Source organism: Camelina sativa, chromosome 9 (assembly GCF_030686135.1).
Source record: "Camelina sativa cultivar CO46 ecotype springtype chromosome 9, ASM3068613v1".
NCBI classification, from domain to species: Eukaryota; Viridiplantae; Streptophyta; class Magnoliopsida; order Brassicales; family Brassicaceae; genus Camelina; species Camelina sativa.
In genome coordinates, this window is record NC_141888.1 from 7516459 (window position 1) to 7535246 (window position 18788).

The following is an 18788-nucleotide window of genomic DNA, read 5'->3' on the forward strand; positions in this document are numbered from 1 at the left end:
AGGAGATGATTAGTTCTCCTAGGGGATGATTAGCTCCCCGGAGGGGATGAGTAGTTCCCTTGGTACCGAGATCTCGAGGGTGACAATCCGAGAGTGAGACGGTATGGCTCGAGGACGATGGTGTGAGAGTGCAGGCGGTGCAGTTTGAAGGTTGCAACCTGAAAATGTATGAGTGAGGGAGCAAACAATGTCTAGGACGTGGATATGAGCATAGTGACTGGATGTAGACCTCGGAAATCGGGAGTGATACCGGGTTTTGGTTTGTGATGACCAGTGGGGTCAGGGTTTTGTGGACCGTCGGGTCATGGGAGTGTGCGGGCTGTTCCGACAGTTGCATGGGGAAACCATGGCTGACGTTGTTCAGTCCGGTCGGAGGATTTGGGGCCGTGGTGACAGTTGCACAGAGTTCCTTGGTGGATAGACGGTGTTGCGGGATTCGAGTACAAATCCTTGTTCGTAGGAGATAATTGTAACATCCGTGTTCTGGGATTATATTTTGGTTTGTGTCGATTAAACTAAAGGAGTAGATGTTAATTAATTTCGGTTTAGTTAAATTCTGGTTTAATCTAATTAAACCAAAAACCCTAGTATTCTTTCTAAAAGTGACGCCTCCTTCTCCTTTTTGTGGATTGTCGACACTGAGTCTTAAAGTAAGAGAGATAGCTTTGGTCGATTTGGTGTGAAGCAGAAAGAGAAAGAAATCAACAAAGCTTTATCTTAGAGAGAAGGAGAAGGAGCAGAATCGTCAGGGTTTGGGAGGAAACAGTTTTGACATATCAAATCGTTGTCAAAGATAACTAAATTTGGTAGATTTATTTCCAAGTCGTCCATCTTCATTCTGATTTTTACAGTAGTGGATTTGGATTTAAATTCGATGAGTTATTGGCAGTTTTGTGAGACACGTTTTCTCATACACGAATTGGGACTATCGGGGATTGTAACTGATATAGTGGTTTTGTATGGTTTCTGATCGGCACGAAATTTTGTTGGAAGCTTCTTGATATCTCGGGCTAGTTTTTCACTGGAGGGATTTGATAGTTAATGGTTGTTTTTTTGTTTTAAGGTTTCATCTTTGAGACTGTTCTTTTCTGATTGTGTTTGTGGTGCAAGTAATGTGGAATCATGACGATGAGGAGGAGGATAATCTAGGGTCTCGGTTGTTGTGTTGTGTTATTTGTTGTTGGAACCTTGTTAGAAGCATGTTAGGTTGATGGTTTTTATTGGTTTTTAATTGATATGGTATTTATATTAAATTGGAGTTGGTTTGGTTTATCTTCTGCTTCCGCTGTACATGTTGATTTGTTGTTGATTTATTATTTGGATTGTAATTATATATCATGGGGGTTTTGATTATATTATTTTAAAAAAAAATGGGTCGGGTTGTTTCTAAACCAATCTAGTTGAAGAACTCTATAATTTATTCTAACAATCCGATAACCTAACAATTCATGAATTCTTTTGAAAAACCTAAACCTAACAAGAGATCTACTTAGACATGGTGAATGTCTGAATGAAACAAACATCAAGAATAAAATAGAAATCATTGAGAAATAAATAGAAGAAGTAAAGGAGTTTTGAATATTCTCCGAAGGAGTCTTGATTCTTCTCTACAAAAGCTCTCTAAAAATCTCTCTCTCAAATGTTACAGAAAAAAATAAAGCTTAAGTCTAAACAGCGACCTAAAAATTATATTTGTATAGTGTAAAACACGTCTTGGGCCTTAATTTCAAATAAAGAAAACTTCTTGGCCGAATTAGGAAATATTCTAAACTTCAAAAAGACGGGCCTTTTAATTGCTGTCAGAATGACGTGTCGCTCGACACAGGGTCTGCATCAATCGATGCACCACACAAATTCTACTCTCCGAGTTTGTTTTCTCGGCATTGTTCCTCCTGATGCTCCAAAATGCTCCGAAATCTACAAATAAGTTCAAGATGTACCTAAACCTGCAAAGACTCACAAAGACTCTATAAATGTGACTTATATCATGGGTAAAAACACCTAAAAACCATGATATATCATATAACCATAATAAACAATGTTTTTAAAATCTGACCGGAAGGTGAACCGAAAGTCTTTTGGGTCACTGGGTCAACCGGTCAGACTGGTTGAACCACGAGTCAATTTGTTGGTTTGTTTACGTTTTTTTTTTCAACCACACATTAAAATTAAAAGAGAACTCCAAGATTGGTTGCCCAAACCGGAGGGAAAAAGTTTACAAAAGAAGTTTCAGAAACTAAGGTCCTTGAAGACCGGGCTAAACAATCTGCTCTTGCGTTAGACTCACGAGGGATCCTGTTCAAAGTGAAGAAAGGGAAAGAAGATCTGAGAATAGAGAAGTCCTCCAGTAAAATCGAAAAGGCTGGCCAATCGTCGAGCTTCTGTACCATCGCGATAAGCTCTGCACAATCCGTCTCAAAAGCTTGACAATCCATTCTTGCCTCCAAAATAGACTCCATGGCCCAGAGCAAGGCTTGAAGTTCCGCATGTAAGGGGGTAAGGCCACGTCGCTGACTCCGAGCTCCTAAGAGAATCGTTGAATCATCCCCATCACAAAACCACCACCCCAGACCCTGTAAAACATCCGAATTTTTCCATGAACCATCAAATGGACATCGGATAGACGGCTCCCTAATTTCCAAAGGAGCCGGGGGATTTAAAAACTATCAGAGAGAGATTTGGCCTCAGCCCACAATAATCTGTCATTTGTTGCCTGATTTAAAATTTATGTCGGTTCTGCCTCTAAACCTTGAAAAACCTTTTTATTCCTATCTTTCCATACCGACCATAGGATCCAAGGGAGATATAGAGAAATATCAGCAATCCCGGACTGCCCTACCGCCCACCAATAAAGAAAATCCAGATTCGCATAGATTGATGCATATGGAAAACCTTCTGCTTCTAGTGATAAAGGAGACAACTCCCAAATACTCTTCGACCGCGGGCATTCAAAAAGAGCGTGATTAATGGTCTCCGAATCGAGACCACACCGCTTACACTGAATATCACATCGGACGCCGCGATGTGCAAGCCGTTCCATTACAGGAAGAGTCCCAGAAGCGACCTGCCAGAAAAAATGTTGAATCTTAGAGGGAACCTCAAGTTTCCACGCATAGGCTCGGAGAGCCATGCACGTAGGTCCAATTTCAACTTCCGTGATTAGTTCCTGTGCTAGCCGATAACCAGACTTCACCGAGTACTTTCCTGATTTAGTAAAATGCCAAACTAAAGAGTCTGGTTTATAAACTTTGCTGACCGCAATACTCCGAATAATCGGAATATCCTCCGGATCAAAAAACTCCTCTAGAATAGGTAAATGCCAATCCTTCGTAGATGGATTTATTAAATGATTAACCATCAAACTTGGAAGCAAAATTTGACCCCGACCATTAGCTGGTCTTGGACGAGTATCCGGTAACCACGGATCCCGCCACACCGAGATGGAACATCCAGAGCCTACCGCCCATCTTGCACCCTGCTCCACTAATGCCTTAGTTGAATAAATACTCCGCCAAGCAAAGGAAGGATTATATGGTTTTTTAGCCGAAAGAGGGTGTTTGTTCCTGAAATAACGACCGCGCATCACTCGAGCCATTAGGGAATTCGGATAATGGATAAGACGCCAGAACTGTTTTACCAGCATAGCATCATTAAATTGTTCAAGAGCTCGGAAGCCTATACCCCCTTCACATTTATCTTTACACATTTTATCCCAAGCTATCCATTGCATACCACGAGCCTTATCATTCGACTTCAACCAGAAGGTAGATATAGCACTTGTCAATTTTGAAGTCAGCTCCTGCGGGAGCTTATAACACGACATAACATGGGTAGGAAGTGCAGATGCCACCGATTTAATCATAATCACCTTACCCCCCCCCCCCCCCTTCGATAGAAGCTTTGCAGACCAACCGTTTACTCGGTCATCTAATCGATCCTTAACATAACTACACACCTTGGTTTTCGAACCCTGAAGGTTCTCAGGGATACCCAAATACGAGCCCAAGCCGCCTTCTTTAGAAATACCCATAACGGTTTTTAATTGAGGTCGTAGATCGGAAGGGACTTTTTTACCAAACATAATAGAAGATTTATCCAGATTAACCTCTTGTCCTGAGGCTTTCCCATAATCCCCTATTATATCCATGACTTTTCTACACTCGGTTGCCTCAGCTTTGCAGAAGAAAAGACTGTCATCAGCAAACAGAAAGTGCGAAATAGTAGGACTATCACGGGCAATTTTGATACCCGTTATTTTCTCTTCCCGTTCTGCCTTCTTAATGTTTGCTATCAGAACCTCCATGCAAAGAATGAACAGATACGGCGACAGGGGATCCCCCTGGCGAAGACCCCTATGAGGGTGAATGGAGCCCCTGGGTTGACCATTCAATAGAACTTGGTATGACACAGAAGAGACACACCACATAATCCATAAAATCCATTTCCTGGTAAAACCGAATTTGACCAAAACCGCCTCCAAGAAATCCCACTCTACTCGATCGTATGCCTTACTCATATCCGTTTTGAGAGCGAGAAACTCTGTCTGACACCCTTGATTAGTGTTTAGTCCATGAAACATCTCCTGAGCGACAAGAATATTATCAGTTATTAGACGACCAGAAAAAAAGGCTGACTGAGTTTCAGAGACCAATAGAGGTAAGAACCATTTTAACCGAAAGCACAAGATTTTAGAAATAATTTTATAACTGACATTACAAAGACTGATCGGTCGAAACTCTGTCATCCGCTGCAGTCTATCAACCTTAGGGATAAGAAAAATATTTGTCTCATTTAAACGAGGATCAAAACGATCCGTCCTAAAAAATTCCTGAACCAAAGTCACCAAATCCCCTTTCAAAGAGGACCAAAACCGTTGAAAGAATAAAGCAGTCATGCCGTCAGGACCTGGTGTTTTCTCCGGGTGCATCGCAAACAGAGCCTTACGGACTTCCGCCTCAGAAATGTCCCGAGTAAGATCTCTATTCATACTCTCCGTGATTAAAGGATTAATTTCTTGAACCATCTCTGAAATGCCATTACCAGCCGACTTCTTAAAAAGATCCTCGAAGTACTTAGTAGCAATATGTTCCATACTCGACGGCGAATCGTTCCAGACATTATCTATGTCAAATAAACCAACAATCCTATTCCTCACCCGCCTCTGCTTCGTGGAGGCATGAAAATATTTGGTATTTTTATCTCCAACCCTGAGCCAGAATTTCCTGCTTTTTTGTTGCCAATATATTTCCTCATCATGATACGCCTCCTTTAATTTCCTTTCAATATCCCGAATTTCCCTTTGAGAAATCGAATCATCCATTTTAGCCTCATGGAGGGCCGCCTTTAAGGAAGAGATAAGCGAGGGACCAGAACTTATATTATTCTTTCGCCACCAAGAAATGGAATTCCTGCAATTCCTTAACTTATCCACAAAGCTAGGGATGCGGAAATTCCTGGTACGATTCCACCCAGACTCAACCGCACCCGCTATACCTTCCTTACCCAACCACCTTTTGTCAAAACGAAACTGTCTAAGTCGTCGCCTATCCCACTTCTGACAATTCGCCAAGATCGGACAATGATCTGAACCAATCATCTCCAAATAATCCACCCTCGAATTTGGGTATAACCCATGCCAATCCTCATTACCCACAGTGCGATCTAACCGGCAACGGACCACTTGGTTATTACATCGATTTCCCCTCTAGGATAATTGATCCCCAAAGCAAGGAAACTCAAGCATCCCACAATGCCGAAGCATTGAACTAAAAGGTACAAAGGAAGAGGCTGAGCGCAGTGCGCCCCTGTCTTCTCATGGTTACCAACTAGTTCGTTGAAATCACCTATCAAAAACCAAGGATCAACTCGGAAAGAGCCAATATCAATCAAAGTATCCCAAACTTCCTGTCTTTTCTGGGGAATAGGATCACCATAAACAAAGGACATAAAAACCAACTTTTGACCAACATATGCTTGTGTATCAATAATACGATCACTATCATAAATAATTGAGAGTTTTATTTCATTCATAAAAAACAAAGCAAGCCCACCGCTAGATCCGCGGGGTTCAACAGTATACAAATTATTATAACAAAACTTATTCTGCAACTTTTGTAAATAAGAAAAACACTTTTTTGTTTCCGATAAAAATAAAATGTTTGGTCGATGCTTCTTCAACAAATCACCCAAATAATTTTCTGTCAGATCAGCCCCAATGCCCTGACAGTTCCAGCTTAAAATCTTCACGTTCTAGCCGGCGGTTTCGGAAGAGCCCCCATCCCTTTCTCTTTCTTGCCTAAGCGGACACCATCCGATGGTTTAACGCCCACTATTGAAGTCCCCTGTCTCCCCAAAACCTTCTGTTTGTTAGCGCTTTCGGAAGAGCCCCCATCCCTTTCTCTTTCTTGCCTAAGCGGCCACCATCCGATGGTTTAATGCCCACTGTAGAAGTCCCCTGTCTCCCCAAAACCTTCTGTTTGTTAGCATCACCTGCAGGTTTAGACAAAGCCTTAGCAAGCAAACGTTTCCCAGGAGAAGCCGAGACCAAAGTAGCTAACCTAGAACCATTAACACCTTTTCTAACATAAGGACTGATTATCCTCTTCTTATCATCCCTCTTATCTCCTAAAGTAAAGGTAGCCAAAGCACTATTAATCACACCCACATCAAGTGCAACCAGGTTAGAAAGAGAAGAAATACCTTGCTGATCACCACTAGGTTCATCCGTTATAACAGACTCCTGACCAGTGTGAAGCTCGGACCCTTGATCCGTTGGCAACTCTAACCCCTAGACCTGCGGTACACCCTGTTCCTGAACCACCCTGAGATCACCCTTTGCCGAGTCATTGCACTCACCATCTTCAAGCAGGTCATCTGTGTCAACCACAAAATCTATAGCCATAGAAGCCACCCCATCAACCTTTTGCGAAGTTCCCTCATGCTCCTTCTCTGTCACAAGACCAACTCTGGAGACCCTGGTGTAATCTTCAAGACCCAACTGAGTTTGTTGATCCAGAGAAGCTTGCTTCACCTTGTATAAAGGTTTTGGCCAAACCATCCCCGCACCCTTCCTTTTGAGATGAAAACCAGAAGCCTTACTCGATGTTTCTCCACTACCAGCGTAAGACCCGCGCCTGTACCCTTCGTCCCGTATAGACAAATCCCCAAAGTTCCTCTGCTGCCCCCAAGCCTGACCGTGAACCCTGTCTTGGTGGCGAGAACCGTGAAACCCATTATCACCCTGACGCAACTGTGGGAAGTAACCAGAATCACCAACCTCCGCAAGATTGAAAGTCTAAGGCTCTCTTAGCATGCTTTCGAGGCTTCTCCCAACCTCCAACATTATGATGCATCTCCTTATTCACCAAAGGAAGATGTCGTGGTCCTCCCCTATTATCAGAGAGCTCTTCAGTACCATTACTAGAACCAGAACCAACCTTCAGAATCTCTGGACACAAATTCGAATCATGAGTCATCCTAGAGCAATGATCACAGACCCCAACTAACTTCTCATATTCCAAAGAAACCACAATCTCATCCCCAGTAGCAAACGGCACCAATAACTTTGTAATCAGAGGATTAAACCCATTGACAGACACACAGAGACTGCCTGACTCTTCATCAATCTCTTGAATCTTCCCAATTTTCTTCCGAATGGCTTCAAGAGTAGCCACCTCCCACAAATGCATTGGAATCCCTGTCACCTTCACCCAGAAATTAATCGCTGAAGGATAACAGGAAGAAATGATCGGCTCCCATCTTACCAATGAAACCATCCATTTATCAAAGTGATACGGACCATTCTGAAGAACAGAGAGGATATCCTCTTCCTCCTCGAAATTGAACTGAAAGACCCCCTAACCGAGTTCCGCTCCAACCACCTTGTCCTCTAGTTTCCAAATCTTTGGAAAGTTAGCTACCACAGACTCCATCCTCTGACAAGCCGGATTCATCAACCGCCCAATGAGAGTCATAGAGAACTGTTGAATGCGCTGGGCCAGAACCAAATTGGAGATAGTCACCGTATCAGTACGAACCAGAGAAGCCTTGCTTTTGCTGAATGCTAGCTGAGCCATTTTGCTTGACAACAAACAACCGTAACCACCACCCGAACTAACCAACCACGAAGTGATAAAAGAAAGAAGATGAACGAAAGCAAACCAATGCGAGAGCAAGAGAAAAGTGAATCCAAAGAATAACTCAAATACACGCATAAATAAATTCTCGTCCTCCCAGACCCCAAAATCACAATCGAATCGCAACAAGTAAATGCATATCACTATCCGCACAAAACCCGATCGCATCGACGATGATCTGGAAATCTCAATTGCCTTAACCTCCATCAACAAATCGCAAAAGCTTCCATATCTACTACACAGATGAAACCACAACCCGATCCGTAATAATAGATATACAATCCCGATTAAATCCATAACCTCAAGGATATACCAAGTCCGCCCAATCTCAATCTCCACAGAATCCCTCTCCATAACTACAAACAAATCAATATCCAAAGGAATCGCAGAATCAAAACCCATAAAAACCAAAATCCCTTCTTTGAATCTGATCCCGAACAGCAAAAATCGGATTCGAAATCGCCACAAATAAGGAGATCCACTCCATCTCCGGAACCAAAAACCAGAATAAGAAAGCGAGAATCCATTTCTCCCTTTCTCCGAATCAAAGAAAAAATCCATCACAGATCTTAGAAGCAGTCGCAATCGCCATCTCAGATTTGTTTACATTTTATGAGCATAACATCTACTTTTCTATAAATACATGAACAAAACATACTTAATTAAGTACTAAACAACTTCAATTAAACTTTCAATTGATTAGATAAAATAACTAAGTGATTCTTTTATAAATAATAACAATTATTTTAATTTGGTTTGAGTTTACAACGTGATAAAAATAAAATATTTTTAATTTGAGACCAATCCGTCGGTCCGACCAACCAGTTCAACCACTGGTTCACAGGTTTTTAGCGGATTTTTCCGGTGCTTTATTGGTTTTTATTTGTCTGGTTTTTAGAGGTCTACCGGGTCGCGGTTGGACCGGTTCGACCGGCCGGTCCGGTCTGGATTTAAAAACATTGCTTTCAACGATCTCTACGCCTTGAGACATATTTTTTTCTATATATAGTACTAAAAAAAATCCCACACGTCTTTTTTTTTGTAAGTCTCACATGGATAAAATGAACGTAATAAAAAATATTTAGTTATTTTTAAATATAACCAATGATAATTAACATTAATATTATGAATAAGATATATTATCTGTAAAATAAAAATATATTAGATTTTATGAATTATTTTCTAGAATTAATTTTTTATATTAAAAATTTATCAGATAGGTCAAAAGAAACAAAGTAATATACTGATACACAAAATAAGCATTCTAAACAACATTTACTTCGATGACAAAAAAAAAAGCATTTACTTTTGCACAAAAAATGTCATTTAATAATTTAAAAACACGAAGAAAAAGTAAAAACAAAAGGTAAAGAAGATATGAAATACCTTGTGTCTCTTCTAAAAGTGAGAATATAACGTGTCATGTGCCTTAGAACTTATTCATCTAGCTTTTTCACATATGCTCCAAATTTTGACTTTACTTATTCGTTTCAAAACCTAGAAAAGTCACATATAGGAAAAAAAATTAAGATATTTTAGTTAAATAAAAATATATATTACAAAATTTAAAAATTTATGTGAGAGGTAGAATATGATGTTTGATGAAAAATTTTGTCTTCCTATTTATAGAGAAATTTGTGGTACCAATATATCATTAGTATCATGGGAGGTTTTCAGTTTTTTTTTTTTGGGTCAAACCTCATGGGAGCTAGTTTTTTTTTTCAATAATAGGAGCTAGTTACGGTTACATTTCAAAGAATAAATATGTCATACATTTAATATGTGTTTTTTTTTCTTCTCATTTTTTGTAAAAATAAAATGTATGGAATTAATACATTAAAGTGTATTAATATGTTGAAAGTTTTCTTTAAATTTTTTTGTCAAATATCATAGAAGCGGAGTTTTTTTTTTGTGCACCCAAACTTTTCATTCAAACTAAAACGATACAGAAGGATAAAGCCTATTCAGACATACCCGAATAAGAACAACCAAAGCTCAAACATAGAGACACAAGATTCTTGGAGGTTTGTGGCGTTTCCTGGTGAGATCTGAGGCTTAGAACGTTGTAGGAGCTTGCTAGAAGTGTTTTCTTGCTTGTTTGAGGTTCATAATCGTCTTGGCAATGGTAAGTGCATACCCATGGCATATCTAAGCTAGAGATCTCTCTGATTGGCTTGTTATGTGCTGTTAGGCTTGTTAGATCGTTAATTGGGACGTTAGGAAGCTTTCTTGTGGCTTGGGATCGAGTTTTGTGGTTGTAGGAACGAAGATCTGGCGAGAAGCTTCGGGGGAAAACGATGCTCGGTATGTGCATCAGTCAATGCACTTTGTGCGGCGGTCGACGCACGTGCGAGGACGGCGCTTAAAACCTAGGGTTTTCGTGCTATCTCGAGCATGCATCGGTCGATGCAATGGTAGAATCGGTCGATGCAAGTTATCCTTGCATCGGTCGATGCATACCATGCGTCGGTTGACGCAACCCCCAACTGGTGTCGGTCGATGCATGCTTGGTGTCGGTCGATGCAGAGTCCTGGTTTGTTATTATTGATTGTTGATTGTTGGTTGATGGTTAGAGATGTCTCTATTGCTTGTGTGTATAGCCCAATAGATGGGAGAATTGCCTTACTGAGTGTTTATAAAATACTCATGCATTGCGATTTGTGTTTGTGGTGGAGGTAAAGGAAAAGTGTGATCGTGGAATCAAGGCAATGAAGAGGAGGATGTTCTAGTGGTTCGCTTGGTTGTCTGGCTTCTGTAAGGTTGCTAGAGTTGAGTCCTAGAATGTTGTTTAGGATTGCTGGTTCTTCGATTTTTGTTGTTTTCATCATTATTTTATGATTGGAATTAATACTGGTTATTATTCTATTGGTTATTGGATTATTGGATATTTATTGGTATTTGTTATTTCGCTGTTGGTTGTGATTATAGTTAGGTGGCTAGTGGGTATGGGACCACTAGTTGTAATTTATTTATTATCACTATTATTATTATTATTATTATTTATTTTTTATTTTTTTAAAAGGGTCGAATCGTTTCAGTTTGGTATCAGAGCTCTTACGGTTCTAGGTTTGGGTTCACTAGGCTTTGTGCTGTAGATGTTTGGGATTTGCATGCTTTGATTGATTATGTGAATTAGTCAATTGTGTGTGGCATGGAGTCCTAGAACATCCTCTTCGAGCCTACTATGTGATTCCACGGTGAGTTTATGTTTCTGTGTATGTTTAAATTGTGTGCTTAGCCTTCTGTTCATGGTAGTGCAGATGGTTAGAGATGGTGCTGTTGCTGGTCGTGGACGCGGACGTGGTCGTGGTAGGAGCAGAGGCCCAGCAGTGAGTGAGACTGCAGACTAGACTGTGACAGTTGAGGGTGTTGGCGAGTCGCAGGGTGTCCAGGAGGATTCCATGAGTGTGGCCGGAGGGGGCGGTGTTGATGCTCCAGTAGCTGGTGATGCTAGGGTCCCAGGTGTGGGAGTCCCAGCGGATGGAGTCCCTGCTGCTGACTTTACCGCTTTGCTAGCACAGTTGTTGGAGCGGTTGCCACTAGTGGTACCGGCTCAGGCTCAGGTGGTGCCACCAGTGGTGGCGGAGGAGCGGCAGCCAGTGGCTGCGGATGCAGGAGCACATGGATGTTATTTGTCCATGCTAAAGGAGATGAAAGGCATCGATACTGCGCGGTTTTTGGTTAGTACAGATCCTACTACTGCAGATGCATGGAGGACGAGTGTGGAATGTAACTTCCATACTCTGAGATGTCCTGAGGAGTTTTGGGTGGACATAGGGGTCTACCAGTTGGTTAGTGATGCTCAGGTGTGGTAGAGATCAGTGGCTACTAGGAGAGTGCAGAGGGAGATGACTTGGGCTGACTTCGTTTTGGAGTTTAGCCGCAAGTACTTTCTGAGAGAGGCATTGGACCGGTTGGAGGTGCAGTTTTTGCAGTTATCTCAGGGGACGCGGTTAGTGCGGGAGCTGGACTTGGAGTTCAGTCGACTTCTATGTTATGGGGGTTGGGCCATGGAGCCTGAGGAGGCCCAGATCAGGAGGTTTATGAGGGCTCTTCATGATGACTTGAGGGTCCATTGTAGAGGACGTAGTTATGCTACGTGTGCAGAGCTGGTTGAGACTGCAACATAGATTGAGGAGGATATCCAGGCACAGTCAGTGACGGTTAGTCCAGCAGTTCAGCCCTGTAAGACTCAACATCATGGAGGTTCTAGCAGGGGCGGCAAGCATGTGCAAGGAACCAAGAGGAGGTGGGAGGCTATGCAGACGCCGAGTGGTGCGAGTTGCTTCAAGTGTGGGAGCAAAGATCACAAGATTGCTAGCTGTCCCAAGAGGAGTGCTCCGACAGCAGTGGCTCGTGTATGTTATCATTGTAGGGAGTCAGGGCACATCAGGTCCTTGTGTCCCAAGTTGCAACCGGTAGCAGTGGCAGCGTTGCAGCAGGTGCAGCCGGGTGGGCAGTAGGTAGCACAGATTGAGCAGGCGCCACGGGTTTACATAACTGCAGAGACTGGTGGAACCAGTGCCGGAACAATCACAGGTATAATTTCTGGTGCTTAAGCTTTGTGAATTTTAGTAGGTTCAGATTTTATGTTTCCTGTGATAAAAGTGTTAGGTTCTGAACACATGAGGTTTGTGTACGGACCTTGTTAGTGGGCGGGTTTAAGTCCCACGTTATGTTTGATTCTAGAGCTTCTCATAGCTTCATTACTCCGAAGTGTGCAGAGAGCGCGGGAATCAGAGCGGATCCCGGGGAGCGCACAGGAGTTGTCAGAGTTGCGGGAGGCAAGTTCTTGAGAGTTATTGGACGAGTTAGAGGAGTTGATATTCAGATCGCAAGAGAGTCGTGGCCAGCGGATTTGCTTATCAGTCCAGTGGAGTTGTATGATGTTATTCTCGGGATGGATTGGTTGCATCGGCATATGGTGCATTTGGATTGTCATCGGGGTAGAGTGGAGTTTGAGCATCCATGAGGGAAGTTGGTTTTTCAGGGTATTAGACCGACTTCGGGGAGTCTCGTGATCTCAGCCATTCAGGCTGGGAAGATGATCGAGAAGGGCCGTGAGGCTTATCTGGTTACTATATCTATGCCAGAGTCAGTGGGGAAGTCTACGGTTAGCGGTATTCCGGTAGTGGAGGAGTTTGAGGACGTGTTTCAGTCGTTGCAGAGATTACCAGCATCTCGGTCGGATCCTTTTACTATTGAACTGGAACCGGGGACAACGCCGTTATCCAAGGCTCCTTACAGAATGGCTCCAGCAGAGATGGCAGAGCTGAAGAAGCAGTTAGAGGATTTGCTGAGTAAGGGATTCATCCGTCCTAGTGTATCATCGTGGGGAGCGCCGGTGTTGTTTGTGAAGAAGAAGGATGGGAGTTCTCGGTTATGTATTGATTATCGGGGTTTGAACCGGGTCACTGTGAAGAACAAGTACCCTCTTCCTAGGATCGATAAGTTGTTGGATCAGTAGAGAGGTGCTACTTGGTTCTCCAAGGTAGATCTGGTGTCGGGCTATCATCAGATACCGATAGATGAGGCTGATGCGAGGAAGACGGCTTTCAGGACAAGGTTTGGGCATTATGAGTTTGTGGTGATGCCTTTTGGGTTGACTAACGCGCCAGCAACATTTATGAGATTGATGAACAACGTGTTTCAGAAGTTTATGGACGTGTCTGTCATCATTTTCATCGACGATATCCTCCTATATTCTAAGAGTCCTGAGGAGCATGTAGTGCATTTGAGGGCAATTTTGGAGAAGCTGCGGGAGCAGAAGTTGTTTGCCAAGTTAAGCAAGTGCAGTTTTTGGCAGCGTGAGATGGGGTTTTTGGGTCACTTTGTTTCTGCAGAGGGAGTTTCTGTAGATCCGGAGAAGATTCAGGCTATCAGGGAATGGCCTAGACCACATAATGCCACAGAGATCAAGAGTTTCCTTGGTTTGGCAGGTTACTACAGGAGATTTGTGCAGGGCTTTGCAAGTAGGGCACGCCCTATGACTAAGTTGACAGGGAAGGATGTTCCTTTTGTTTGATGACAGGAGTGTGAGGAGGGCTTTGAAAGCCTTAAGGAGATGTTGACTACTACACCAGTGTTGGCTTTGCCTGAGCAGGGAGAACCCTATGTGGTTTATACAGATGCATCTAGAGTTGGTTTGGGGTGTGTGCTGATGCATCATGGGAAGGTGATTGCCTACGCTTCGCGGCAGTAGTTCAAGCATTAGGGCAACTATCCTACTCATGATTTGGAGATGGCTGCTGTAGTTTTTGCCCTGAAGATTTGGAGATCTTATCTTTATGGTGCAAAGGTGCAAGTGTCTACAGATCATAAGAGCCTGAAGTATATATTTACTCAGCCTGAGCTGAATTTGAGACAGAGGCAGTGGATGGAGCTTGTGGCGGATTATGATTTGGAGATAGCTTATCACCCTGGTAAGGCTAACACGGTTGCAGATGCTTTGTGTCGGAAGAGGGTAGCTTCGGCTCAGGAGCAGGAGATCTTCCGAGTAGGGTGCGATTGGCTCAGGAGAAGGATTTGGGGCTGGTGAATGCCTCAAAGGATGTTGATTCAGAGTATCAGGTCTCAGATAATGGAACTATCTTGGTGCACGGTCGGGTTTGTGTGCCCAAGGATGAGGAGTTGAGGCAGGAGATCCTGAGAGAGGCTCATCCGAGCAAGTTTTCTATTCATCCAGGAGCGACTAAGATGTACCGTGATCTCAAGAGGTACTATCACTGGGTCGGGATGAAGAAGGATGTAGCTAGTTGGGTCGCGAGGTGCGATGTGTGTCAGCTAGTGAAGGCTGAGCATCAGGTTCCTGGTGGGTTACTGAAGAGTCTACCCATTCCTGAGTGGAAGTGGGATATGATCACGATGAATTTCGTGGTAGGATTGCCAGTGTCTTGGACTTTTGATGCTATTTGGGTCATGGTGGACCGGTTGACTAAGTCAGCACATTTTCTGGCCATTAAGAAGACTGATGTAGCAGTGGTCTTGGCTAAGAAGTATGTGAGAGAGATAGTCAGATTGCATGGGGTGCCAGCGAGTATCGTTTCTGATAGGGATTCTAAGTTCACTTCGGTGTTCTGGAAGGCATTTCAGGCAGAGATGGGCACTAAGGTGCATATGAGTACAGCTTATCATCCCTAGACAGATGGACAGTCAGAGAGGACGATCAAGACGCTGGAGGATTTGCTGAGGATGTGTAAGTTGGATTGGGGTGGCCATTGGGCAGATCACTGAACCTGGTAGAGTTTGCTTACAACAACAACTATCAGGCGAGTATTAAGATGGCTCCTTATGAAGCTTTGTATGGGAGGACATACCGTACACCGTTATGCTGGACTCAGGTGGGGGAGAGGAGCATGTTTGGGGCAGATTTTGTTCTAGTCACCTCAGAGAAGATTCGGGTGCTCAAGCTGAACATGAAGGAAGCTCAGGATCGGCAGAGGAGTTATGCCGATAGGAGGAGGAGAGATCTTGAGTTTCAGGTAGGAGACAGAGTGTACCTCAAGATGGCTATGTTGCGGGTCCGAACAGGTCATTGACAGAGACTAAGTTAAGTCCGAGGTTTATGGGTCCGTTCAAAGTGATTGAGCGGGTGGGACCGGTAGCATATAGGCTGGAGTTGCCTGAGGTTATGCGTGAGTTCCACAAGGTGTTTCATATTTCTATGTTGCGGAAGTGTCTCTGTGAGGATGATCAGTTGTTGGCTAAGATTCCTGAAGATTTTCAGCCTAACATGATTTTGGAGGCAAGACCAGTGAGGGTTCCCGAGAGAAGGATCAAGGAACTTTGGAAGAAGAAGGTTCCTTTGATGAGAGTCCTTTGGGACTGTGATGGTGTGGAGAAGCAGACTTGGGAGCCTGAGGCGAGGATGAAGGCAAGGTTTAGAAGTGGTATGAGAAGCAAGCTGCAACTTGAGCTTGTCTAGCCTTGTCCCATTTGTAATTCGTGGCTGGAGCGGGAATGGAGTATTCTAGCCCATCTCTCTTGTTTACTTGGTCGCTTGGGGTGGTTGGTTGTATGACTAAGTAACAAGATGAGGTGGTGTTTGGGGTACAAAATCTCTGTGAAGCGGGGTTTGGAGGAAAGTTTCCTGAAATAGTAGTTTCCAAAAGTGGAAAGTATTCAGAAGTGGAAAGTTCTAAAAATGGAAAGTTTTATGTGAGTTAGAATTTGTCCATTTTAGTGGTGGGGAGCCTTGGAGGGGCTTGTTTGGCCTTAGTGGCGGACTTCTGAGTCATTGTGCCCGTGTGTGGTAGTCTTTTGAGACATTGTGTTGCCTTTATGGTGGGCTGTTTAGCCAGTTGGGTGGCCTTTGTGGCGGGCTGTTTAGCCAGATGTGTGGCTTTTGTGGCAGGCTGTTTAGCCAGTTGTGTGGCCTTTGTGGTGGGCAGTTTAGTCAGATGTGTGACCTTTGTTGCTGGTTGTTTAGCCAGTGTGGTCTTCGTGACGGTCCTTTGGGACAAGTGGTTTTTGTGACGGTCCTTTGGGACGAGTGGCCTTGGTGGAGGTCCTGTTTAGGACATTTGTTTGGCCTTGGTGGCGGTCCTGTTTAAGACATTTGTTTGGCCTTGGTGGCGGTCCTGTTGAGGACATTTGTTTGGCCTTGGTGGCGGTCCTGTTTAGAACATTTGTTTGGCCTTTGTGGCGATCATGTATAGGACCTTTGATTGGCCTTGTGGCATGTATATGATCCTTGTGTGGTCATGAGGTATTCCAAAGAGGGGATATGTGGTTGGTAGGACATTGTGATGTTTTACGCGAGCCACAAGAAGGAAATCTGGATAGGGATAGGACTCAGACGTGTTCAGAATTGTTTGCTCGCTTGGGGGACTTTGGTTCTCCTAGTACTGCCATATTCTGAGACTTTGTGGCTTGGGAGTATGGTTGGTATATCGACTTTGGATGACGATCCGGGGCACGCTGTAGGGTGGTAACCCGAAAGACGAATATTGGACTTCCTTTTATATATGGCATGCGGGCTTAGGCCTGATGAGGAGCCAACATTATGGCATGCAGACTTAGGTCTGATGTGGAGCCAATAAAAACTCAAGGTTTAGGCCTATGAGTAAAGAAAAGTTCAAAAGTCGAGAGCAACTAATGCATGGAGCGTGAGTCTATCGCCTAGAGGTGACATTTCGTAGATCGGTTGGAGGAGTGCAGACTGTGGAGATGGTTGCACAGGAGTACTTGAGTGATAGTTGTTCGAGATTCGAGGACGAATCTATGTTGGTGGGGGAGAATTGTAACATCCGCGAACCGAAATCCCGGTTTAGGGGATTGCATCGCTCGATGCAGATAGTGTATCAGTCGATGCAAGGTCGATTTTTCCCAAAACTTGCACCTTAACACGAGTTTTTGTCTCATTAGGCGAGTTTAGCCGTTTTTGAGGGAAAAGAAGAGAGGAAAAGAGTTCTTAAGCGTTTTGGGAGATTCTTGGAGGTTTGTGGCGTTTCCTAGTGAGATCTGAGGCTTAGAACGTTGTAGGAGCTTGCTAGGAGTGTTTTCTAGCTTGTTTAAGGTTCAGAATTGTCTTGGCAAAGGTAAGTGCATGACCATGACTTATCTAAGCTAGAGATCTCTCTGACGCAACCTCCAACTGGTGTCGGTCGATGCATGCTTGGTGTCGGTCAATGCAGAGTCCTGGTTTGTTATTGTTGATTGTTGATTGTTGGTTGATGGTTAGAGATGTCTCTATTGCTTGTGTGTATAACCCAATAGATGGGAGGATTGCCTTACTGAGTGTTTATAAAATACTCATGCATTGCGATTTGTGTTTGTGGTGCAAGTAAAGGAAAAGTGTGATCGTGGAATCAAGACAGTGAAGAGGAGGATGTTCTAGTGGTTCGCTTGGTTGTTTGGCTTCTGTTAGGTTGCTAGAGTTGAGTCATAGAATGTTGTTTAGGATTGCTGGTTCTCCGATTTATGTTGTTTGGATCATTAGTTTATGATTGGAATTAATACTGGTTATTATTTTATTGGTTATTGGATTATTGGATATTTATTGGTATTTGTTATTCCGCTGTTGGTTGTGATTGTGGTTAGGTGGCTAGTGGATATGGGACCACTAGTTGTAGTTTATTTATTATTATTATTATTATTATTATTATTATTATTATTATTATTATTATTATTATTATTATTATTATTATTTATTATTTATCATAAAAAAACGAGTCGGGTCATTTCACCACCGCCGGAGTCTGGTACATCGAGATGGCTACCAAGGTGGAGACAAGATCGAAGGAGAATCCAAAACCGGAAAGAGACACAGCGAGGCTAGGATAACCGGCAAAGAAGAATCCAGAATGCAAAGCGGTTTCGGAAGACCCGTCAAGACGAACAACAAGAGCTAGCGGAGTAGACAAATCACAGCGAAAATAACACAGGATCTCAAATCGGAAATATGATTTGAAAGAAGCTTGAAGCGAAGCAATATTGGATTAGATGGGAGAGAAGCGGCGGAGCAGGACAACAAAGACACAGTCTGACGCCGGTGAGCCATAGCAAGTAAAATATGTGAGTTAAAGATTTATATGATTATTAATATGAGAGTTACAATATATATAATAGAATTTGAAATTTAGTAAAATATGTGAGAAGATTCACCAAGAATACATTTATTAGTTGTTTTAAGTATAATTGTTTTTAGTTAAT

The 18788-nt window shown here is 43.1% G+C and overlaps 1 protein-coding gene and 1 long non-coding RNA gene across 2 annotated transcripts; both read right to left on the reverse strand.

Moving 5' to 3' along the window:
• Positions 1-1929: 1929 nt before the first annotated feature.
• On the reverse strand, positions 1930-5596 carry LOC147937876 (uncharacterized). Its single transcript, XM_087465319.1, has 3 exons — positions 2759-5596; positions 2288-2573; positions 1930-1946 (listed from the first exon to the last, which is right to left on the reverse strand). Exons 1-3 carry the CDS (start codon positions 5594-5596, stop codon positions 1930-1932), a joined length of 3141 nt encoding a protein of 1046 aa, XP_087321445.1.
• Positions 5597-5998: 402 nt separating this feature from the next.
• LOC147937877 (uncharacterized) lies at positions 5999-8772 on the reverse strand. Its single transcript, XR_015567288.1, has 2 exons — positions 6700-8772; positions 5999-6489 (listed from the first exon to the last, which is right to left on the reverse strand). It is a non-coding gene; the product is annotated as an uncharacterized LOC147937877 (long non-coding RNA).
• Positions 8773-18788: the final 10016 nt, after the last annotated feature.

Excerpts from the sequence above, each read along its gene's own strand:
- LOC147937876 (XM_087465319.1), bottom strand. The coding sequence starts at position 5,596 with ATGATTGGTTCAGATCATTGTCCGATCTTGGCGAATTGTCAGAAGTGG. Across the intron at positions 2,574-2,758 it reads GGAAAGATAGGAATAAAAAG|GGTCTGGGGTGGTGGTTTTG; the intron begins GTTTTTCAAGGT and ends GATGTTTTACAG.